Genomic DNA, 24,359 nt, shown 5'->3' with positions numbered 1-24,359 from the left:
TAAATGCAACACCAACCCATATTTTATAAACAACCCCACTCCACCCATATAGGCTTGTCCACACTGTCAATCATCTGGTAAACCATGTGATCAGATCAGGGTCATCACTTTCATTGTTCCAGACAATGCCACTGATTTCTCTGCTGCTGATTGCTTGAATGAAGTGCAGATGATGTCATTTACTGTCTTGGGTTGAATAGGGTCTGATTGATGAGGTAAGATCAAACTCAAGTGTATGTTATAAACATATCTATGTATTCTGCAAATATAAAATGACAATGAGATGTTGTGCAATGACAGAGGTTTGTCAGACTATAAGGTGGAAGTAGCAATGTCTTGTGAAATAGAACTGATCAACATGTTTGTAGTTTGATATTGTTCCCTATGTTTATAATACCTTTTTAAGTTTAGAGTGTTTTTGTTTTGGTTGCACTTGTAATTTCCGCCAACCAAGTTTAGAATATTATATGTTATTATCATGTCTGCCATTAACTTGTGAAAGCTTAATCTGATTAGGCCTACATGTATGACCACAGTGACCCATCCTCTATTTTGTATTACTTACCTAGAAAATCTGTGCTCGTATCATTTCACTTGCAACATGTTTACACCACATTTGAGAGCTAAAAATATCAGCACTTCAAGAACATTTGTGGTCCTAGTAAAAGTCTGCCATACCCACTAAACTCTTGTATGCAATTTTTATTTATCATATGTATTTTGCCCTGGTTTGGGATGTTATATAAGGTCAAATAAATGTGGGGTTAAATCGAGTGGCAAATGATGGGGGATTGCAAAGACAGAGTGTGAGCACACACATACTGGTTAATCTGTGTGTACATAGCTGAGGGTGGTATGGCCCCCTTGCCATTCCAAACAGACCAAATAAGGCATATCTATCTGTCCAATGGGAGTGGTTAGTCCTGTCACCACCGATTGCAGACAGCTGAAACTCTGACATCCTGTCCCACCTTAGAGCACTAATAAAGCTCACACACCCAGCCCCCCATCCTACATGAATCCCTACCGGGATTTAAAGTTGCAAAACTACACAACTAGAATATGCTTATAAATGCTTCTGACCTAGTATTGGCATCTTAATGCTTGATCACCCTGTTTTTCTGACTGAATTATTTATGCATCCTTAACACAGACAAATACCGGGTACCTTACAACCAGTTGAACTACTTTGTGACATTGCTGTCACAGGGACAAAAACAAGGCAGCAGAAACAAAGAGTTATTTCCTGTAGACTTTAGTGTTTTTGAAAGTTATTTGTTGTCATGGGATGTTGACAGTAGCCTATGCGGTATTATATAAGATATTTAAGTTATAATCACTGCAAATGTGTATGAGTCGTTCTCAATTGGGGGTGGCCCCAAATTTGTCACGTCTGGCCACCTTTCAGGTCATAACAAACGCTGACCCGCAGGTGCTCACTACGCATGCGCCGTTAAAAACTCTTTAAATACCCTAAGTCATCAGCCACAATAAAACATTCCGCTGTCAGCCAATGCATCGCTCTGCTCAAGTGACACTGCCACACAGAAGGAGCTTCTGATTCACGCCATATATTTACTTTTGAATACGCAACTTCTGTTATTTCATCGAGGATCTGTTTGAGTAATAACGAATTTGACCCGGAGTAGTAAAGGCTGTGCAGGGTGAAGTCGGGGGAGACGGACAGGAGAAAAAAAAAAAACAAAGATGGCTGTGTAGGCAGAGAGACGAGTCCCAACAGAACCGTCTCCAACCGCGGCTGTAATAACAACCGACCGGTCCCGTGGGTCCATTGGACAATCAGCTGGTACCGGAGCAGGGACGATAGACGAGTCGGGCCGCTGCTACACATCGTTGTTGTCTGCTGTCATTGCGAATAACGGCGTCGAGAGTACAACAACAGCTGAGAGACGCCTGAGTTGTTTTTGTTCTGCCTGGAGAGAGGACTGCTGTGTTTGTGTCAACGTAGCTAGCCGCATAGTCTGCTAGCCTCACTGTAAGTCAACACAACTAGTCATCATTACACTCTGCACATGATCTCGTTATTACATAGTCACTGGTTTGTATTCATGAGTGGAGGGTAATTATAATAAGTTAGCCTGCATTCCTCTGACAGTACTGTTAGCATAGCTAGCGTTAGCCAGCTGTCAGCTGACCATTAGCTTGACAGGTTGTGAGCTAGCTCTGAGCTAACCTGCTTGTATTTCGGGCTCAGCCTGGTCGCGGCAGGTACATCTAGACAGCCGTCACCATGTCTTCACTGGATGAGAGAGACGTGGGCGTAGCGGCCGCCCCTGGCTCCTCCTCGGCCGGTCTGGGGGTCGGGGCCGTGGGGGCAGCGGTGGAGGCTGTCGCCGGAGTTGCAGCCATGCAGGAGGAGGTCGGGATGCGGCGAGAAGGGCCCGAGCCTGACCCAGACGAGCCCCCCAAGAAGAGGGTGAAGATTCCTGAAGGAGAGTCAGGAAAGCTGGAGGAGAGACTGTATTCAGTGCTGTGCTGCACCGTGTGCCTAGATTTGCCCAAGGCGTCTGTATACCAGGTAAACGTGGTGTTAATCACAAACCTCCCCATATAACCCTAAACCCACAAACAACAGCATAACAGCTCCTCATACTAGAAACCCCAAATGTGTCCCAACCCATGATCCCCAGAGTCAACCTGTTGAATATGCTTGAGTGGTACTTGATTCAACATAGGCCCCTACTGTCTGAATGCTGCAGGCTGAGACACCAGACACTCCCAGGCAAAGGTGACAGCTGCTCAAGTTTATATTGTGAAGTAACCTTCAAATAACCCACAGAAAGACGACAGGCTCCAATATGTCACATAAAAACTCATACAGAGCCCAACTAATATATTTACTATTATAGTTTGCCCTTCAGTCAACCCACCCTTCACTCTCCTCAATGACCCCAAACTCCTTCTTTCAATGTCAAGTGAGCAAATTTGTAATAATCATTGTTCATCTAATCGTACACATTTACATGCCCTTCTGTGACATGAAGCACACATGTTTTAAACAGTTTTTAACATGTATACTGTGTAAACACAGGTGTAAAATGCTATTATAAAATGTTAAAACCTTAAGGTAGATCTAAAAACAAAAGTGTATTCAAGAAAAGCAGCACTAAAAGCAAACAACATTATTAGTTACACACATACCACATTCCTAAATCTCTTTTCCCCACAAAATTCAGCACATCACTTGTTTTAACTTATTAACAGGCTCTGACATTTACTGCTAAATTGTATGTTATCACTTTAGATCAGATAACATACAGTCCTTACAACAGTCTAGTGTAGTCTAGTATAATGAACTTAAGAATGAAAAGATTATTTTTTAAGCAGCCCCGACCCCCTGAAACAAATTCAATTCACATTTTTGTCACAAGATGCAACCAGAGTATCTAATTCCAATTTTCTGACTGACTCTTTTCCAGCTTGTGCTAGATCAAATAAATGAGTTATTTCCCCTGCCCTGCCTCCTAATTTATGTCCACAGTATTTATTATTTTATTTCTTTGCTTGATTGTCACCCTAAGCTCTCTCTTCACCACAGTGTACCAATGGACACCTGATGTGTGCAGGCTGTTTTATCCACCTTCTTGCTGATTCTCGTCTAAAGGAGGAACAGGCTACGTGTCCCAACTGCAGGTACAAAGAGCTCTATTTGGCTTCCATTTAATCAATCCATCAATCATTTTTGATTTGTATCGCACCAAATCATAGCAGATTTTAGAACAAGACCTTTTACATTGAAGACACATTGAAACACAAACAGGGCCAATCGGCAGACTAGAAGGCTAGTAACTACAGTTTGCCATCATCATCATTGAGTTGATCATTTATTGTGGATATTGGATCATCTTTAGCTAATATTGTCATGTTCAATATTTAGTGACATACAGACAGATATACTGTATCAAAACAGATTTAACTTAACAGATAGGTAAATACAAATATTTATTTGAACAAATAATTTAGATGAAATACATTTTTGTCAAATTAAATTACCTTGATTTCTACGTTTTTATTTTCAAGACTCTGAGAGTGTGTCGTGCTAGCTGAAAGCGATTAGAACTGTTCAGATTAAAAGTCTGATTTTAAAGAGCAGGAAAAAACCTGAATGCAGTAAGGACTGAATTCTTAAGATACCACTGGAAACCTCTTAGTTCCTTTAAGTTAAACAAAGAAATGAAATAAAAATGCAATTGTGCAGGTGTTTTTCTTTTTTTTTGTAGATTAGCATTTTTGGACACATAGCACAATTTTGTCACGTTAAGTTATGTAATTTGTAACCAGGAAGAAATTCAGTCTACTTCACCTTGGATTTAGTATTGGTGTCTACTTGAATTGCACACTAGCTATGTTTAAAGTGAAACATTAGCCCTATTCAGACCGCCATTTCAAGTTGGGATTTTTACACCACTGTGATGTTTCGACTTGAATCTGAATTTTGCGACAGCGTAATGGTGGGGATCCCACCTCTGTACCGTACAAAGGCGAGACAGTTACAGCAGAGCCAGCGGGGAAACGCAGCGCTGTGTGTGCGTGCATGTCTGACTGTTTCTATGTGGAGCTCCCCCGCTGTGCTGTGCTTCCACAAATGCCACAACTCGATGTAAATTCAAAAGACTGGGACACCAATTTCATAGAAAAGCTGAAGAAATGTATTGAATCAAAGTCATTGACACTGATTAGACAACAACACTAAACACAATGTATCTTTAAGCTCTCAGAACCGAATTGTATGTTCTTAAACACATAAATGCCTGTTTATTGTAATGAAATAGATGCACAGGTTGCAGTGTTTTTACCAACATATAACACTCCAACCAAATTTTCCTAACCTTTGCTTTTGAGGAAAATGAACTATATGTTTTCATATCTTGTCTTTTATAATTACAACCACCAATTGACAAAACAAAATAAAAACATAATGTAACTTTCCTGGTATGTGTGATACAAACACTTGTTTTAACATTCTGCACATGCCACAGGTGTTGTGTATAGAAATGCACTGAGGTTTGACCTGTTTGTGTAGGTGTGAGATCAGCAAGAACCTGTGCTGCAGGAACCTGGCTGTTGAGAAGGCTGTCAGTGAGCTGCCGACAGAGTGTACCTTCTGCCTAAAACAGTTCCCCCGCTCCAGCTTAGAGAGGCACCAGAAAGAGGAGTGCCAAGACAGGTATACAGCACACACATTCATTTTTTTTTCTGTGTAAAAAAAATCTACCAATCGACCGAAAATGGGTTATTGGGTAGGAATCAGGTCGAACGAGTTTCCCCAAAAATGTCCAAAAATTAGCTCTTTAAAGATGCAAGTTCAGGCAGAGACTTGAAAATGGAAGCTGTTCAAACATTTCACACAAAATTACAGCATCATCAGTGTGATTATAGTTACGTGAGTGTATATGTTTGTGTGTGTGTGTCTGTCTGTGTGTGTTATTTTGGGGCTGATGAAGTAGTGTGTGACAGCTGATGATGTGTTTTTTTTTTTATTGTGTGTGATGCTCAAGGCAGTTCAATTTGCATGCATGAAATCCTGTGGCGTTGTTACTATAGCAACGGGTGACCCTGCTCAGGACAGAGGTGCTCCTGCAATTGTTACCATGACAACAACTGTGGCAGTCCCCAGGTGGTTTCGGTCAGGCAGAAAAATGTGCTACAGTGAGGATGTGACTGCCCCTTATGTAGATTGATGTTTACAGTGATGTAACACAAGGACGGAAGAGGTATTTGAAATTGAAGACACCAATTTTTTAAAATGATTTTTGATTGAAATGTAGTTGTTAGGTGTTTTGAGTAGGACAAAACTTTGCCATTCACATACGTCCACATACATCAGCTTGTTTAGAATAAACCTGGTTCACTTTTAAGACGTTAAATGGTACCTTTCACATTATTATTACCTCTCTTTTACTGTAGGAAAGTTAACAGGTAATCTTTAGAAAGACCTAGATCCAGGACTTAATTGATATGAATCCATGTCTTCCTTTCTTCAAAGTGAGCTCTCAGCACACACATATCATCATCACAGTATTAATTAGCCTCGGTTCACAGCCTGGGTTAATTAGCACCTTTTAGAATCATTAGTACTTTCCATCCGCTTCAAGAAAGTCTTCATCACAAAGCACCTCTGTAAAGAACATATTGTATGCAAAGCTTTGTGTTTTTTCTTGCAATTGTCGTTTAAGTTGCACTTGTCGCCATGTTGCCAGGGTGACACAGTGTAAGTACAAGAGGATCGGCTGTCCCTGGCAGGGGCCGTTTCATGAGCTGCCAGCACATGAAAGTGAGTGCTCCCATCCCACCAAGAGTGGCACAGAGTTGATGGGAATACTGGGAGAGATGGACCAGAGCCACCGCAGAGACATGCAGCTCTACAACAGCATCTTCGGCTTACTGTGCTACGAGAAGATCGGGTTTACAGGTACAGAAAAAAAAAAAAACAGAAAACTTCAGAGGCGAAATCCTTTACTGCTCTTTTTCTTCCTTGTTCTGCCTTTTCTCCCTGCTTCAAATCTTGTGTTGTACTTATGTGTCCATCCAGAGGTCCAGTTCAGGCCATACCGCACTGATGACTTCATCACTCGCCTGTACTATGAAACCCCGCGCTTCACAGTCCTCAACCAGACGTGGGTGCTGAAGGCCCGCGTCAACGACTCTGAACGCAACCCCAACCTGTCCTGCAAGCGCACGCTCTCCTTTCAGCTCATCCTTAAAAGCAAGGTACACTCACTGCTCTGACCACATGTGTTTATTTTTGAATTTTTACAAGTGTGCTTGTCTTTAGGGCTTGTGATTCATCACTCTTCACCAGAGTTGTTTTAACAGAAAAGTTGAAAGAGGATAAATGTTAAGAAACACACCAGATAGAGACGGATCAGCTATGCTTTGATACAGAGGAGCAGCTTTTTAACAACTCAAAGTAGGAAGAAGTGGCAGCAAAGTTAACAGAGACAGTTTCTGGAGACCAAAGTAAAATTCCTCAACTTATGTTTGATGTTTTCAAAACACACTCAAAGAAACTTCACAAATGTGAATTGACACAAAAGATCCTGCGTTCAAACTAGCACATGCAATGGTAGGCAAAAATTGTCTTTGCTTTGGTCGACCAGAGAGCACTGTCGGTATGGTTGTCCAACTGAAATGTTCATTTCTTGGTTACATTGACCAAATATAGTATATATAATATGTAGAAAAGATAAAACATCTATGAGGGCTGACTGAATTAGGATGACATCGTCCATCACCGATTGCTGACAGTCATTGACGAGAAGATCTTGACCATAGTCCTGTAATGCCTCCTGTCCATACATCACGACTGTTCATTTTTTTTTATTAATTTGAGCTCCACTCCCACATCAGTCTTCTAGTCTTACATTTTCGATTTCACACTGTCTTGTGAAAACAGATTTCCAAACACTCAAGTATAATAAAAGCTGCGTCCAACTCAAATTCAGTTTTAAAATCCTGCGTCACCCTGGCACTCTGAACGAGGCAGAATAGGTTGTATTGAAAAGTTACTTTCATTCTCATTAACCTGCTCTAGTTGAAAAGGGTCAAGCTGACCGAACTAGGCGACCTCACTGGAGCAGAGTGAGCCAGGCTAGGCTTCCTCATGCTGCCCTCTATTTTTTTTCCTCTTCCTGATTGTTAGTTTTGTGGTTTTGGTCATTTCAGACCCTGTTGGTAAAGTTAACAGTCATGATGTTCAGAATCAGAATACGACATTCATCCCATGGGGCAACGAGGGCTTAAGATATACAATATAAATAGAAGTAAGACAAAATGTAGAAATATGTGAATTATATACAATACAAGTATACAACACAATATCTACAGAGAAATAGGAAGAAAAAAAAAGAATGAAGGCACCTTTAGTGAAGTGATTGTGATGTACAGTGGCACTGATCACACATGGATCTGAAGGTGTGTTTGTGTTTGTCTGCAGGTGAACTCTGCGCTGGAGTGCTCCTTCCTGCTGCTTAAGGGGCCGTACGATGACGTGCGGATCAAGCCAGTCATCCACCACCACTCCTTCAGCAACGACACCAATGAGACCGAATACGTGCTCCTGCCCATCTCCGACTCGGTGGAGTGCAACAAACTGCTGGCCGCCAAAAACATCAACCTGCGCCTGTTCATCTTCCAAGTCCAAAAATAAAGGGAGAGGAGGAGGAGGAGGAGTAGGAGGAGGAGGAGGAGGAGGAGGAGGAGGAGGAAGAAGGAGAGGGTAGTCGAGGGCAAGGGGAGAGGAATGATGAAGATTAAAGAGAGACACCACTGAACCACTGATACCTCTTAACACCTATACACACATATACACACACACACACACACACACACACTCTTGCATGCACAGATGCACACATTTACACAGGTTATACATACCTCCACATACACACACACACAAATATTTATATAAATACATATACACACCACTAATTACACTTACCTCCTTTTACAAGATAGTGAGACCCGTTTCACGGGGAGCTGTTAGTTGCTACGGCGATGGGTGGGCCTTGGTATGGGATGGAATGTTGGGTTTAAACCTGGAGAAGACACATGTGGGGGGGGATTCTGGGATGGTTGGTGTGTACCTGTGGAGGCTTTCTGTCAGGTGTGTCTGACTTCACCTCTGACACCCACAGCCAAAGGTAGCACACACACACACACACACACACACACACACACACACACACACACACACACACACACACACACACACACACACACACACACACACACACACACACACACACACACACACACACGCGCACCAAACAAAGCTAGATTTGCTTGGGTGCATTTATTCCGTGCATATTTGTGTATGTTGTTTGTGTGTGCATCTGTGTGTGTATGTGTGAGTGTGTAAAAAACAGTGTAAAAGAGAGTTACGACACAGACCCTGGAGTGTGGCAAACTCTGCTTATATTGTAATGTCCCAAAGACATGATAATGTGAAAATAGAGTGATTGAGTCTGCTGAGCTGCTCTTTAGACATGTGAATGGATGTTATTGAAATGTGTGTGTGAGAGAATGTGTGTCCCCCCCCCCCCCTCTCCTTTACACACCCTATGCGTACCTGTTGTCCACTGTTTCTCCGTTTTGGCAGAAGAGCTTATTTTACATCTCAAACTTTACCCAAACAGAAGTAAGACCACCCCCCCCATTTTCCCTCCAACAAGAGGAGAGACGGCCCTGCTGCATGATTATTTTATTTTTCTTATTCCTCCAGCTGTGTTTATATTAAACCTTTAACACTAATCATTTTATTTCTCTTAACCCTGCATATTTAAATACCTGTGAACTTTTATTCTTTTAAGTTGGCTTTTCAGCCTGTGACTGGCTGCCTTTATGAGTGTTGGTGTTTGAGTGTGCGTGTGTGTGAGACAGATAACTGTGAGATTCCTGTGAACAACTCTTTGTGAAAAGCAGTACAATCCTTTAGGACATGAGCAAGGCTGGATAACCAGCACACCTTCAGGGGCCCCAAAAAGCTGAGGTTCACCGGTGTTGTTGAATTGTCCTTTTTAGATTTTTCTCAAGATTTTTAGTAAATTTGCACCCTTTTATTACAATAACAACATTATCTTGATTTAACATCTCTATTATATAAGATATATCGTTCACATGTTTTTTTTTCTTAGTGTTTTTATATTTAACAATTTTGATTTATTTAAAATAGTGATTACAGCTAGATAGGCATATTAAAGCTATATCTGTATCTTTATCTATTTGTTTCGAGGTATTTTGGTCCATACACAAAAACAAACAGGGAATTGAAGCACAGAAAGTCCCAACTCAGTTTGAAGTCATTAAGAAACTTGAACTATTACATTTCTTTTGCAAGAGAGCACTGACATGAAGACATGTAGCTGGGAAACGTTCCGCTCAGTTTGCATGGTCACAAATTCTTGTAAAAATAAGAGAGTCTAAGGGATCAGTTACAATTTAGTTTTTCATTTTCACATTGAAAAAAGAAAGTCATATATCATTACAGTAAGGGCCTCAAAAATCCCCCTTCTGCCTGACAATAGCAGTTTAATTTCACACATTTCCAATATCACTGGATGCATCGTTTTTTTTTTGCCATAATTAGGGAAACACCTTTTGGTGATCTTTTCCAATATATTTTTTTGCATCTGATTGGATTATTTCCAAAGTGAGATTTTTATTTTGGAAAGTGGGGTTTCATTACTTCACACAAAATAACGGACACACAGAAAACCTGGTTCAGGTGGTACTCCCGTGTAAGAATGGTTGAATTTTGGCCTCTGTATAATATAAAATAAGTTTGAGTTGTGAACAAAACAAGGAGAGAAAAACAGAAGCAAATGGGGGAGTAACCCAAACTTATCTCACAGTCATGAGGTGATCTTGACTTCTCCTTTGCTCAGAGCTCTGTGTTCCTCCGCTTAAGACTTTGCTGAGGAGCAGACTGTAAGTGCTGTAGCTATGGTGTGTGTGTGGGTGTGTGTGCGTGTGTGTGTGTGCGTGTGTGTGTGCGTGCGTGCGTGCGTGCGTGCAAAGGGTGGGAACAGGGGGTTTTAACCTTATCACGGTGACATATTAGTGTTAGATTTACTTGAACAAGAAGATGTTACTTGCATAGATTCTACTGTAAAGCAGATAGATCTCTCTCCTCCTGACCTCTACTTCCTGTATTTCTGTGTTATGATGCTTCGTCTCTATGCCGGTGGACTCACTCATCTCACTATGGCTGTACATGTGCCTTTTATTAAAGATCATGGAACCTGCTCTCGTGCTTGTGTGTGCATTTGTTAATATAGCAATGTTTCTTTTCTGTATCAATTTGCTTTCCATTCTGTAGTAATTAATTATTATTGTACTCTAATCCCTTGTGTGAATGAAGGATATGTTTGATGGCAAGACTATGAATCAGAACAGTACACATATTGGTTTATCAGTTGTTGTCTTTTTGGAAAGTCAAACTAGTAGTAGTTGGCTGCCTCAACACTCAAAAGGGAGGGGAACATTGTATATATACTTTTATAAATACAGTATAAGATGGCTCTTAGTGTGAATACGTGTAAATAAAATCAATGATTGCTTAGTTTAATTAGCAGCGTCATGTTAAGGGCTGTGGTGTTCAGGGTGTGGTCACTTACTGTGAATAGAACAGAGGCACAGGTGCTTCGTTTTTTGGTTTGCAACATTCTTTGTATGCAAAAAATGTGTTCACAATACAAAACAGGTTGTGAGAGGATGATAAAAGGGTTTCAAACTAATAAGACATATTTAAAGCAGAAGCAAAATAATCTGTAAAAATGTTTTCCTTCTGTTTACTTTGAAAAAAGATCAAATGAATGCACGTCCAAACACAGAGAGAGTGAAATTAATTATTAGTAAATTATATACTTTTGCATCAATTTTAATATTTAATTAAAGAAGCAAGCTACAGAGATTGAGTTTCTTATTTATTTAATAATGACCTCAAATTTGAGTGTTCTGGGCCTTTAGGGGGGGCGAAATAGCTGTTAGGAAATAGTATTAATTAACCAATTAATTGTGAAAATGTCCCACAGATTGTTCAGTAATGAAAACCTTTGTTAGATACAGCCTGGAATGGTAGAAGCATGTAGCTGTATAAACTGTTGCGCAAATAAAGATGTTTAAAGATGTGCTGACAGTGTTTAAGCACCAGGGGGAGCTAAAGCCTCAAAGTGGTCTAATCCCTTAGTTGTTTGGTAGACAAGCCCACTGATAATGGTGTCGGCTGTTTATATAATTTGCAACACGTTTCTGCATTGACTTGTACAAATCTGAAAACCTGAAAATGATGGCTCGTCTTCTCAACTGACTGAAATTAACACTCCAGCTGAGCGTTTATTAATAAGCCTAAATTTAAATGATCAACATTTTAATACAAAATCTTTCATTTCCTTGTTAGAACAATTGTTCACTCAATAAGTAAATGACGTTTATGATGTCAGTGGTAGGTTAATAGCCGTATATCTGTTTCCCCACAGTGCACTCAACATGACTGTGTCACTGATGTGAATGGAAGTATATTCTCATGAAGTAATTTTCTTTATTTTAATGTGTGTGTGTATGTATCGCTCTGCACCTGCACCCACTTGCAGCAGATTCATCATCAACATTTTAGGGAAACAAAGAGCCAGGTTAATATAGAAATGTGACATCATCAATTTAGCCACAGCAGTTTATTCTTTTCACACAGTGCATTTCCTTAAAACACAATATATAATTTAATATCAATATAAAACTCCATTTGTGTATATAAATTATGCATTCAATACAGCAGCTCTGATATATACTATTAAGCTTTGGTACAGTAGGACATTTATTTCATGTGCGTTGGCGTATGTATGTGTGTGTGTGTGTGTGTGTGTGTGTGTGTGTGTGTGTGTGAACATGCTTGTTAAGAGTGTGAACGACGTACCCTGTGGGTATCATCAGGAAGAAGGCGGGTGTAGGTAAGGAGGGAGTGAAAAAAAAAGGTGTTTGTGTAAAGCGTGTGTGTGTGTGTGAGTGTGTGTGTGTGTGTGTGTGTGTGTGTGTGTGTGTGTGTGTGTGTGTGTGTGTGTGTGTGTGTGTGTGTGTGTGTGTGTGTGCGAGATCACACAAGAACTAAAAGTATCATCGTTCGTAGAGGCGCCATCAGTACTGTGTGTTCCAGGCCGGGCCACTGAGGTTGGTGCAGCTGGAAGGATGGCAGCTGCCGTGGTGGGAGGGTGGGGGCACCATGCAACAGTACCCTGCGTCTCCACCGACCGCACTAACAACTTTACTTTGTGGGTAGGACACTGAAACGCCTCCCTGCAAAGAGAACAACAAAAAGAAGTGAAGGTGGAGGAAGATTTTGCTGTCATATGCACTTTGTGAACTGAAACACTTCTTTTGGGGGCGGAGTTTGCTAAAGGCTTAAGCCAAACGAGTCCTCTAGGTGCTTGTTGTTGTATACCTGAACCATGCTACGCTGATGAGAGGCCATCGGTGAGTAGGTCCCCAGCACAGCCTGGGCCTGAGTGTGTGAAGACTGCTGCACCCCCGCAACAGGAGCGTAGCCTGCTGCAAACACACACAGATGAACGCATATTAAAAGATTATTAACAATTTATTTCATAACTGCAATCTGTTCAGTGAAAGCTACACGAAAGTTTTAGTTATTTTTGAACAAAGAAAAGAGTTGTAATCAGAACAATATGAAGCGTTCACACAGAAGAAACCAATGGGAAAAGGGTGCCAAAGAAAATAATATTCAAAAATTGATTTTTTTTTAAACTAACAAATAATATTCAACAAGAAATGCAGCTTTTACATAAAATCACTGCAGTAATCTCTATCGCCCACTGATAAGGACTTGAATAATGTTTAGTTTACAATATCTATTTTTTATTAATTGCCCACATAAAGATGACATTAAACTAATGCAGAAGTGGTGGTAGGGATGGTTTTGTTGCAATCATTTTGATAATCATTTAGGCATTTATACAACAGCAATCAATACAACAACACAAAAAAAACGACGAAAAACATCTCGGGGAATGGCAAAAACAGGTTTTGATGCATTGACTTCTATTTCTGTTCCCATTGGATTGATTCCAGTTTGTGATTTAATTGTCACTGATTTTTTCAAATGATTGTTTAGACTTGTTTAAGATTCCTGCTCATTAAGAACAATTCTTCAATTCAAAATTCCAATAAAATACAGTCTTGAAATGTTCGTGGCTCTGTTGACTAGAAGCAGCAGGAAAAGAGACCGGTTCACTGTGAGACCCTCAGACTACATCTCTGACAGTGTAACGGCCCCCTCCTCTACTGCCACTGTAAGTGTCAGTCTCCACCTCTCACACAGACCCCACACACCAACAAACATATACAAATACACAAGTGGTGAGTACCTGTCGGTTGTGCTGCTTGGCTGTGGATGTGCTGGCTGGGGGAGACAGGTTTGCATGGGTGCTGAGCTGAGGTAGGGTACTGGCCATAGTAATACACAGGCAACTTCAAAAGAAGACAAGAAAAATACCAGCTTTATTCTTACTATTACTTTTTCAAATTATTTAATACATGTTAAATAACAAATTATTTTAAGTTATAGTAACTTAATATTAAGATGAATACATAAAATGTTCAAAAATATGAAAAGCAAATGTGGATCTGTACCTGAGGTGAGGGTTGGCAGTAGCTGGTGGGGTTGGGAAGAGGAGGAGGAGGAGGGGGAGGAGCTGCATAGATGTAACTGGGAGGGTAGATAGGCGGAGCTTCACCTGTTGACTGACAGCTCACATGAGCAAACTGCGAGGAGAGATCTTCAATCTGTTGGACAAGAGACGGGATGTCAATGAAGACAAAAACACTTGTACACTGTAAAGACAAGTCTGTGAAGCAGCTGTTGGCTGTACAGTGATACATACTGTGGAGTATGGCTGTGAGGGAGAGACAGGCAACATCTGTGGAGCCGTGTAAGACACAGACGAGTACTGAATCACCTGAGAGACACATGAGACAGAGATACAGACGCAAACAGAGACAGTTATGTTTGTCTGCCCGGACGTATTGTGCATCTTCTGAGTGTGGGTGTGAGTGTGTGTCTGTGCTATGTGTGGGTCTGTGTTACCTGCTGCTGTGGTGGAGAACTTTGCAGCTGTGTCTGACTCCTGATTGGCTGCTGATTGTCTGGAGGGTTGTACACAGCAGGGGACCCGTCAGGGTTCAGGAAAGGATGCCCTGAGAGGTCAGAGACTTAAGTGTGAAGAATGTTTGTGTTGATTATTGTCTTACTATCTTACAGCTGTGTGTGATTTTGTTATATACCAGTTTGTGGGTTTACTAGTATGCTTCCAGGCGGGATCCCATTCTCCATGATATAGGCAGCAGGCTCATCAATTGTTGGAGAAGCTGGATGCGGACAAGTAGAGGGTATTCTGTAGAGAGAGACGGAGCCTGAGAGAGGCAGAGGGAGGGAAGTTGAGAAGTTTTTCTTTTTATTTAATTTCAAACCATCATTAATTCTAATAGGGAAATTGACGTTTTCCATATTTCTGATGCCGTCAAGATTACAAGAACATTAAAACAGACAAAAAGAACAAACAACTGTAATAATCAGTCACAAAAACAAAAGAACAATATAAATTACAATTACAATAGGAAACAGTGTCTAGAAATCAGAGTCCTTAACTCCACAACAAAGTTAAGGACAGTGTGTTGGAGGGAATTCTATGAGCTCGGGGGGAAATAAAGACGAAGAGAAGAGGAAGAGTATAATTTTCATGCCTAAAACTCAACTTTCTGTGAAAGTTCTCAACATTCAACACCTGTCTGTGATTACAACATACTGTTTCTAGTCCCTTAGAGCAGTCTCGGTGACGTGTTTTTCTCCCTGAATATGCAAAGACGACTGGAGGTGTTGTGTGAAAATTTACAGCTCTGATGTGAAGGTTCAGGGAGTGAGTTAAATTTTCACACCATAAGAACTTGCACTTGCTTTCTTTGTTAATTAGATGCTGATGAATAAAGAACAGGAATAATTTATAAACAGTGATTTTTCTCGAGTGTGGTGTGGTGATGAAATCTGTGAAGAAGTTTGCTTGTACACAGGTAGCGAGAGTCTCACCCTCAACGGCTGAATTTACACCTTTGAGGTGAGACAAAGAAGTGATGAAAAGTAAAATAAGTAAAATATTACACACCTGAACCATGTGAGTCCCAGCTGGGGTTGGCAGGCTGGCGGTGTTTCGGAGCAGGACTTGTCCATTGGTAGGAGGAATCAGAGTCTGTGCTGCTCCAAGGTCGGGGATCGTTGCTGTAGCGACAGTCAGTCTCAGTGCTGCTCTGCCTGCTGCTGCCTGTCCAACTTGAGCCTGAGCTGTCACGACTCCCTCTGAGAGGCGCATCCAGAATTGAACAAGAACAAGACAGCATTTGTTTTGCTGTAGATTATGTATAGCTGAAGATTTGTGCTACATTCAGCAAATTCAACAAATTTAATGTCTTCCTAAAAATGGATCATTTTGTACTCTGGTCCTTTTGCAAATTTCTTTCCTGCCCCAAAAAAAAGCTTTTGAAAATAAATGTATATAATTATTTATAATAATAAGTTAAAAAAAACTCCCTTTAGTTATTTTCTTTCAGAATGCACACAATTTCCAGGAATCTTTAACTCTGTTACCAGAGAACAAAGCAAATCTCTGTCCTCTTTTTGTTCTCGCAGCAGACTCTGAACAGCTCTGGTGCAGCCAGGCTGACCGGATTAAGATGATAAATGATTTCGCATCTGTGCAGACAGAGCTCTACCTGAAGAGCTGCCGTCTCCTCTGGGTCTCAGCATATGGATTGTACTCCTCCACAGCCCTGCACACACACACACACACACACACACACACACACACACACACACACACACACACACACAGACATATATTAATGTTCTCATCTAAATATAATAAGCTGAAAAGGCACATGGAAAGAATATACTGGAGGCAAGGTTACCTGGTTTCTGCATGGGCACTCTCCTGGGTGCACGGTGGCTGTGAAAGTGCAGCGGAGAAATTAGTGAGTCTCCTTTCTGTCTCTATGTCATATCTGGATGTCTGTCTCTCACTTTCTCTCACCCTCCCTGTCTCACCTCTTTGTTGAAGATTCTGTCACGTACTCTTAGGTACTCCTCTTCTCTCTCCTCCATTGACTTGGTTTGCCTCTCCCGTAAAGGGTGAAGCTTGATCTGTGAGGAACAAATACAAGAACTGGTTGAAACGCTGTAGGATGTGATGAATGAGCACACTCAACAAATACAGGCCACATTAGAGACAAGAGGACAGACGGACCTGGTCATCTGAGCTGTTGTCCCTCTTCAAAATAATTTTCCATTGATGGATATCTTCTGCCTTCTCATTATGCACCTCGTCCAAAAAACGCTGCTCCGGTCTTTCAAAGGAAAGGAGAAAAAACTGTTACCACTCAATCAAACACAAAAAGGAAGGATTTAAAGGGACATACTCACTGACATATTATGCTTACATGCGTGTGCTGCTGGTCCTGTTGATGATGACAGACTTGCCTGTCTGGTCTACATTGTGCTCCATGCCAAAGTAGGCCGCCACCCGATGGACCAGCATACGGTGGTAGGACGACATGTGAGGGAACTTTTTAAAGGGACTGGGAGAGATAGAAACAAAGAAGGATGTAGGGGAAAGCAGAAGGAAAGAAATTAGCAAATGGGGGGAAAGGAGACAAGAGGATAAGAGTAAAAAACAGGTACTCAACGAGAGTGCACCAAACAAAAGTGAGAAGGGGATAGAGACAAACAGGAGAGAGAGGACAGAAGGCGATAGAGGAGGCAGATTGAGACTGGTTGTATTTTTTGGCTTTAGTCCAACATCATCCTTGGTGGCTCAAACACACTCACACTAACATAACTGGCTCAATATATTGATCAATGCACTAAATAAGACAGCGTTATAATATATGAGCTGAAAACAGGTCATTAATTAGCATAAAAGTGTAGCCATTAACAATATTTAGCAAACTAGTTTTCTTTCAGCTTGTTGAAGCAGGTAAACATCTTGTTGAAGGTCTCAAGGTTATACACTTTCCTTCACATAAACACGCACACACCTATTGCTCGTGATAAAGTCAATCATGTCCTGCTCCAGTTTAAGCAGCATCATGCGGTCTCTGGGGTTGCTGTTGAGAGTGTTGACGATAAACTGGTGCAGGTCTATGCCAGTGGAGTCGGTGTACTCCAGAATGGACTCTGAGAGTGACATAAGCAGGCACACAGACAGACGGGCAGGTTATAATTCCAGACAATAAAGATGAAAACACACTGCAATATTTAACACCCCAGGAGAAATACATCTAAATAGTGGCACTGAATTTTATTACATTTTATTTGCTTTCTGTTGTCTCTCTTTTATGAGATATCAATCTCACACACAAACACACCTTTGGACAGTGGATGTTTCTTTGGATCGGTGCTCTTCTCCTGTTCTTCCTCCTTACAGGAAGTCCTCTCGTCGTCATGGCAGCTTGATGAGATGCTTGCGTCCGGAGATGCCTGAGAGGGATGAAAATAAAGAGTAATATGAGAGCGGTGATGATCAAGAGTAGGATGGCGATCTCGCTATGTGTTTTTGTATGTGTGCAACCTTGGTTTCTTCAAAAGGTGAGGACTCCTCACAGACAGCCATACTCCGCACTAACTTTCCTTTGGCCTGAAATATGCACACACGCAAACGTTGTTATAAATTCATAGAGTTTAAAGCAATCCATTTTTCAGTGAGAATGAATAATGAGAGGCTGCATTATTTTAGCTTACCTTTACTTTTTTCTTTGGGTGCACCTGGTTGCACATTTTCTACGAGAGAGGACACAATTTGTCAAAACAGAGACTACGTGAAAAGCGATGTAGGTTTCATAATTTGAACGTGGTAAATTCATATTTTGGTATAAAGAAATGGGTTTATCTAGTCTCACTCACCTGCTGCTCCAGCTTCTTACTGTCATGTTGACACTCTTCATCCTCCTTCTGATTGCAGAGGGACAGACATGGCGGAGGGGAGGAGTCATTGATGATGTCATATGATGTCACATCACAGGGTTTTAAGAGGACATCCGCCCTTTCTACAATGGCTTCAGTCATTCTTCTAAACAAAGACATGGACACAACACATGGACATGATGCTTTGTGAGAGTGTTTACCCAAATGAAGTCTGAATTTGTGTGTCATTTGCATCTGCCTCTGTGAGTGTGTCTGTGTGCTCTGTTTCTACCTATCTGGAGTTGTTTACTGGAGAGCCTCACAGGTGAATGATGAGGTCATATATCCCATGTTCCCACGGGGCAGCCAGAAATGCAATTATCCTCTCCACCCGTGCTCGCTTTTCTCTACTGTTCGTCTCTTTGCCGGCTCTTTACTGGTCAACAGAAAATAGCCTGAAGGGATTGAAAACACAGGAGAGAAAACAGTGTTAGTGGTCATTGTTCGACAGAAACGCTGCTACACTGTTTCACACAAACACACATACTCATATCAATCGGTTGCCATAGCATAGAAGAATAACTGCTGGAAACAAGTAGCCAAGCTGTTTCTTTTTGCATATGCTTCCCAAAATATTTCCTGGGCTGACAGTTAATTGCTGCTTAAAGTGTATTACCGTACTATATGTGTGCATTTGCATGTGTGACGATAACATGTAGCACTGTGCATGGATCTGGTGTTTGCATGTGTGTTTACATGTGTGCAGCTCATGTGGACGCATGTCTTATGTATGTGTGTGTGTGTGTGTGTGTGTGTGTGTCCTCAAGCTTTTCTTAGAAACAGCAGCTGTGAACAGTATCATCCGATCCGCCAGCACATATATTCCGAGAATACCAGGCTGAGTCTCTGATCCTGGTGGTGAGAACAGAGTTGAGACCAAAGACGTCCACACACACGCACACGCACACACACACAAGAGGAAGTGGCATTCCACCATCTTTTAGAAAGGAGCCGACTGCATTCAGTGGGAACACATACTGCTGCAACAGAGCTCAAGAGGACACTTATTCCTGTAACACCTGGGACAGCATAACGAGCTCAGAGGACGCTGAGTCCCATAACATGGTTATTTAACACCCGATTGGAGATGATGGCAGTTGAGAAAAAAAAAAAAAAAAGGCCCTGTCAGTCCAAGTGCAACCAAAGTGGTGTTTACTTCCCATACTGCCTCAATGCAACACAATTAATTTCAGCAGTGTTTCCCCCCGGAATAATATCATATAATTGTGTGGAGGAGTGGCGTCTGAAATCTCCCCTTGAGTTGATTTGGTATTTAATTGGAATATCATGTTTAAATTTAGAACCCTATGTGATACTTAATACTTTTTATGATGATTATGTGTTTTAAACAATGTGAGTTTAGGGTACTGATCAGATAGCATAACCATCTAAATTTAGAGCAACAAAATGAATACCTGAAATTGTTATAAGAAAATAATCTACAGTTGCTGTTGTTTTTGTTTTACAGCTTGTAAGATGCTGAAGTCAATCTGAATCACTATCTCAGCTTGTTCGGCTTCTGCATACTGCAATGGGAAGAAAAAAGGAGACATCTAAACACTCTACAGGACATAATGACTTGTGAGACTCCCCAATGCGTTGTTGGTTAGTTCTTGCTGAGGCGTCTTTTTGCAAAACAGACAGGCTGCTACATGTGGATTGTGCTGTAACCAACCCTGACCCTGGACCGCACAGAGTGGAGGGGTGAGAAAAAAAAGCCAATACATCTCCTTTAATCAAAAGAATCAAAGAAAAAATGTTAAAAAACAATAGAAAGCCTGCAGGTGGTGAACTATAGTATCAGCAGTGGATTTTGAGCAATAGCAGAGAGCAGAAACATGACATAAGCGTACGGAGAGGGAGAAGAATGATGTGGAGCAGATGCACTGTAGAGAAAACAAGATGAATGGAGCAGTAAGGGATGCAGGGGATGAAGAGAGATGAGGAAACAGTCTGCAGGGACTTTAAAGGTGAAGAGGGGTGAGGGAAAGCGATGGAGAACTGGAGAATTAGTGAAAGAGGCTCGCAGAGCAGTCTGTCTCCGGTCTTTTCAGCCCAAGGCCGTGAAGAGGGGATTTGAGCAGTGTTACTAGTTTTTGAGCTGAGCGCTGCAGAAGCGGCCGCCCGCCCGGGGAGAAGGTGTGACACGATCATTAGCGCGTGACGGATGGCAGCGGGAGGCAGGGAGCGCCAGTACCCGCTACATCTTCATCCATCTGCTGCTCTCCCCGAAGCCTTCAGCCTCAGAGCCACCTACTCACCAGGAGACGTTTCTTCTGCAGCCATAAGCCGCCTGGCTCATCTACACTGACACACAGGCAGGCCAGGGGGAAAGTATCCAAAAGCTACTTTAGATGGCCATTGTCCGCTTACCCAAGTTACATTAAGTGCTTAAGCCCTGAAGAATCCTGTTTGTAATTAAAACCATTGAAAATCCATATTTCAATACCAGGGCTGTAATCATCAGTGGCTCTTGTACGATTTAACACTGATTTCTACCATCGTACTTTGCAAACTTAAGTTCAATACAGCCCTTTGTACTGCATTTTACTGCCTCTAAAGACACAGCGCTTTGTATTCAGTATTTCAAATAAAATATAGAAAGCATCTCTGCCAAAGCCACACAAAGCTGTTTCTGGTCTCTAAGAGCGCAGATGAATTTAAAAGGGGATTTCATGTTTTCTCCCTCAGCCCAGAGCTCATCAGAAAATGATTCAGATAGAGACAAAAATATTGAGAGAGCAGGTCTCTCTGGATTAAAATAATAATTAAAAATGTGAGACAAACTTGGAGCCTGAAATGCTATTTATCCATAATCTCCGCATGATGTGCCCCAAAGCCTGTGATTGGGCTGTTTTCCTTTTTCTTCTAAGGTTTTTGAAAGATTTTACTTACCAATGTTTTATGTTTGTGTATCTTTCTTTTGTATTGGCAGCTTAAATATCTTCATGCTGAGCAGGTTTTATTCTATCCCCATCCTACTACTGCATCAAATAAAAACAGGGCATAACTTATTTTACCCTCCACCTTAAGAAAAGAGCAGAAAAGAAAGTAGGTTGCACATGTGAAATTTAGGTTACATTGTCCTTTGAGTCACCACCACCTGGGCAGCCACAGCGCTCCTATAACCAGAGTGACTTGTGGGTGCGACAGCTGCGACGCTCTGCAGCTGAGATGGGGGAAATACCTGCATACATAACAGAGACAGTATAGGGTGCAAAGTGCTTTTATTAAAGGGCTAGTTCACACAAAAAATGCTCACAACAGTTAATGTCTGAGTCTATATCCGGATCCACACACTGTGTTACAAGTTCAAACTGAGGATGCGATAAGTAGACTAAAAGGTGTCATCTCCATGAACAACTTTGCAGCATCCTGTTGACCCACATAACGGGACAGATGCAGTGCAACACCGGGACTCTCTTTTCTTGAGTTCAGAAAACCGGTGGGGAACCGTGTCTGAGTGTCTGTGTCGCATTACCGTGACCAAGGCTAAGCTGACACACGGGGCTATTTTTACACACCAGGGCAGGGAGCGGACCTCCTGCTCCGGGACTTCACCGGGCTGTCAGCTGCATGTGGACCGCGGGAGACGGAAAACATCACCGCACTGTATTGTAGCTACAAAGAGGGACTTTTCTTAACGTAACCAGCAAACTTAAACCAGCTTTTAAACTCACATTTATACACTAACAAGGACACGAAGATCGAAGCAAAACAAAAATGAATACTTCAGAGTATTGTTGTCTAACACAGTAGAATTAAAGAGACTAAATGACGGCTCTTTCACGTCGTTAAGACCCCGGAGAGAGGCGACACTTAGCTAGATCTCGTTTAGTCGTGTTCTCTGTTGAGTTTAAGACAAAGTGTTTTCTCAGTCGTGTGTTTCCCTCAGTGATAAACATCGTTAAGCAGAAAGAGGAGACTTGGAGACTTGAAGACTTGATACAAAGTGTCGACGTCGTTACGAAGTGAACCGTTGATCAAGCTAATCGACGGGACGTTGCGTCAACTGTCAGCGTGAGAATGACCGTTATCTTACCGTTAGCTGAAGTCTTCCTCCGCGAGCTTCTTCTGCCGGTTACCGACCGACCGACTGCTGTATACCCCGCGTCTGTTGACTCGTTGATTGTGAGGTCCGTTGCTCCTCCTCCGCCTTTTGCCTCTCTCTGCCTCTCTCTGCCTCTCTGTCGGTGCACCGGGGGGGAGGACCGAGCCACGCGCCCACACACACGCGAGGAATGCACGAGAGCCAGCCCTCCAACCAGCAGCCCACTCCTCTCTCTCTCTATCTATATCTCTAAACCTTTCTCTCTCTATCTATATATCTATACCTGTCTCTCTCTATCTATATCTCTATACCTTTCTCTCTCTATCTATATCTCTATACCTGTCTCTCTCTCTGTCTTACATTTCATCTCTGTCCCTGTCAATTCAATTAAATTCAAATGAGCTTTATTAACATGACAGATCAACAATCTGTGTTGCCAAAGCAGTACAGAAAACGTTTTGAACAACAAATGATAACAATATATACAGTATACAAATATGAATAAAAGACATGAACAATAACATGAATTATTTTTACAGTGTATTTCTATGAAACATTAAGTGTATTTTGTCTCAATTTTGTTTCTTACATTTCATCTCTATCTCTATCTCTCTTTGTCTTACATTTCAATACAACTCAATTATATCTCCTTTACTACTGAAATTAAACTCTGAAGTTCTCTCTATTCTTTATCAAAGCTAAAAATAATACCCTTAGCAGCTATGAAGTGCACATTTTACTCAAGTGTGCTAAGTGTAGGCTACAGAAAGTAAGTAAATGGTAATGGACTTGAGCTTATATAGCGCTTTTCTAGTCTTCCGACTACTCAAAGCAGTTTTACACCACATGTCACACCCACCCATTCATACACTGATGGTAGTGATGATCGCTATGTAGTATCATCCATCAGAAGTAACTAATGCCATTCATACACTGCCACCGAAGCAGAGGGAGCAATGTGGGGTTGAGTGTCTTGCCCAAGGACACATCGGACATTTGGCCAGCTGGGGATCGAGCCCTTGACCTTCTGGTTGAAAGGTGACAACTCTACCAATTGAGCCACAGCCGCCACCCCTGCCAAGTGTGTGTAGGTTATTTATTCGATTTTTCGTATTTTCCATTGTAATTCAAGGGGTGTTATACGTTGTTACTCATAGCCTACTGCTTTGACAGCTTAAGTTTTTACACATTAACATTGTGAAGTTAAAAAATAAATAGCCTAATAATAAAAAAACTTTAATGCACTGTTAAAAGCAAAGGTAACCAGCTCCAACTGCCAAATGCTGTCTACTACACACTTAAAAATAGAACAAAATAATTAGGCCTAGCCTTCAGGCCATTTTGTGTATTGTGATCGGTGATTACTTTTAATTATCTTATCAGCTACCTTAAGCAGCTTCACAAATGCAAAAGCCCCAAGTTTGATTAAAATATAATGTTTTTTCTGATAAAAAACGATGAAGTCAGCTCTCAGTGGTTCTTCTTATGCTGCCAGCACAGCACTGTTAGTTTGTATCTTGAACTAAAATATGTCCTATGGATTGTGCAGTTATGTAAATAAAAAAAACTGCAGTAGTCCTATACTTTATGCCTTTCAAAAATGCAATGAAAATAAAGGATGTGGGAGATGGTGTGATCAATTCAGTGTCAGGAGACAGGGGTCTCCTTCAGCCCCACCTCCGCTTGCACTGGCCATCAGTGGAGGAAGTTGGTGGAGCTAATATTAACTGCTTTATACACTGTGGGATGGCTTGTTCTATAAAAAAAACCTTA

At 41.5% G+C, this 24,359-nt stretch overlaps 2 protein-coding genes across 8 annotated transcripts; one reads left to right on the top strand and one right to left on the bottom strand.

Annotated features, from left to right (window-relative positions):
• The first annotated feature begins 1,482 nt into the window (after positions 1–1,482).
• On the top strand, positions 1,483–10,767 carry zftraf1 (zinc finger TRAF-type containing 1). 2 transcript variants are annotated; one of them, XM_061060107.1, is made up of 7 exons: positions 1,484–1,996; positions 2,216–2,539; positions 3,560–3,654; positions 5,045–5,188; positions 6,222–6,433; positions 6,554–6,732; positions 7,958–10,767. In XM_061060107.1, the coding sequence occupies exons 2-7, from the start codon at positions 2,252–2,254 to the stop codon at positions 8,168–8,170; spliced, it is 1,131 nt and encodes a 376-aa protein (XP_060916090.1). In that variant the 5' UTR covers positions 1,484–1,996; positions 2,216–2,251; the 3' UTR covers positions 8,171–10,767. The 2 variants fall into 2 exon arrangements, with proteins under 2 accessions (XP_060916091.1, XP_060916090.1); XM_061060108.1 differs by having other exon boundaries at positions 1,483–2,539.
• A 1,386-nt stretch (positions 10,768–12,153) lies between these two features.
• arpp21 (cAMP-regulated phosphoprotein, 21) lies at positions 12,154–22,747 on the bottom strand. 6 transcript variants are annotated; one of them, XM_061060102.1, is made up of 22 exons: positions 22,578–22,745; positions 21,616–21,722; positions 21,431–21,519; positions 18,768–18,930; positions 18,476–18,641; positions 18,314–18,352; positions 18,144–18,209; positions 17,941–18,052; positions 17,611–17,749; positions 17,014–17,151; positions 16,821–16,920; positions 16,622–16,717; positions 16,486–16,523; positions 16,291–16,347; positions 15,687–15,877; positions 14,812–14,940; positions 14,615–14,724; positions 14,412–14,477; positions 14,161–14,313; positions 13,896–13,998; positions 12,956–13,062; positions 12,154–12,810 (listed from the first exon to the last, which is right to left on the bottom strand). In XM_061060102.1, the coding sequence occupies exons 5-22, from the start codon at positions 18,635–18,637 to the stop codon at positions 12,652–12,654; spliced, it is 1,965 nt and encodes a 654-aa protein (XP_060916085.1). In that variant the 5' UTR covers positions 18,638–18,641; positions 18,768–18,930; positions 21,431–21,519; positions 21,616–21,722; positions 22,578–22,745; the 3' UTR covers positions 12,154–12,651. The 6 variants fall into 6 exon arrangements, with proteins under 6 accessions (XP_060916085.1, XP_060916086.1, XP_060916088.1 ...); XM_061060103.1 differs by lacking the exons at positions 21,431–21,519; positions 21,616–21,722 and having other exon boundaries at positions 12,956–13,059; positions 22,578–22,747; XM_061060105.1 differs by lacking the exons at positions 21,431–21,519; positions 21,616–21,722 and having other exon boundaries at positions 14,412–14,447; positions 22,578–22,746.
• Positions 22,748–24,359: the final 1,612 nt, after the last annotated feature.

Source organism: Labrus mixtus, chromosome 16, assembly GCF_963584025.1.
Source record: "Labrus mixtus chromosome 16, fLabMix1.1, whole genome shotgun sequence".
Lineage (NCBI taxonomy): Eukaryota > Metazoa > Chordata > Actinopteri > Labriformes > Labridae > Labrus > Labrus mixtus.
This window is presented reverse-complemented; position numbering and strand designations above follow the sequence as displayed.

Excerpts from the sequence above, each read along its gene's own strand:
- zftraf1 (XM_061060108.1), top strand. The coding sequence starts at position 2,252 with ATGTCTTCACTGGATGAGAGAGACGTGGGCGTAGCGGCCGCCCCTGGC. Across the intron at positions 5,189-6,221 it reads AAAGAGGAGTGCCAAGACAG|GGTGACACAGTGTAAGTACA; the intron begins GTATACAGCACA and ends CCATGTTGCCAG. Across the intron at positions 6,434-6,553 it reads CGAGAAGATCGGGTTTACAG|AGGTCCAGTTCAGGCCATAC; the intron begins GTACAGAAAAAA and ends GTGTCCATCCAG.
- arpp21 (XM_061060102.1), bottom strand. The coding sequence starts at position 18,637 with ATGACTGAAGCCATTGTAGAAAGGGCGGATGTCCTCTTAAAACCCTGT. Across the intron at positions 17,750-17,940 it reads GAAACATCCACTGTCCAAAG|AGTCCATTCTGGAGTACACC; the intron begins GTGTGTTTGTGT and ends TGTCACTCTCAG. Across the intron at positions 16,348-16,485 it reads AGTGCCCATGCAGAAACCAG|GGCTGTGGAGGAGTACAATC; the intron begins GTAACCTTGCCT and ends GTGTGTGTGCAG.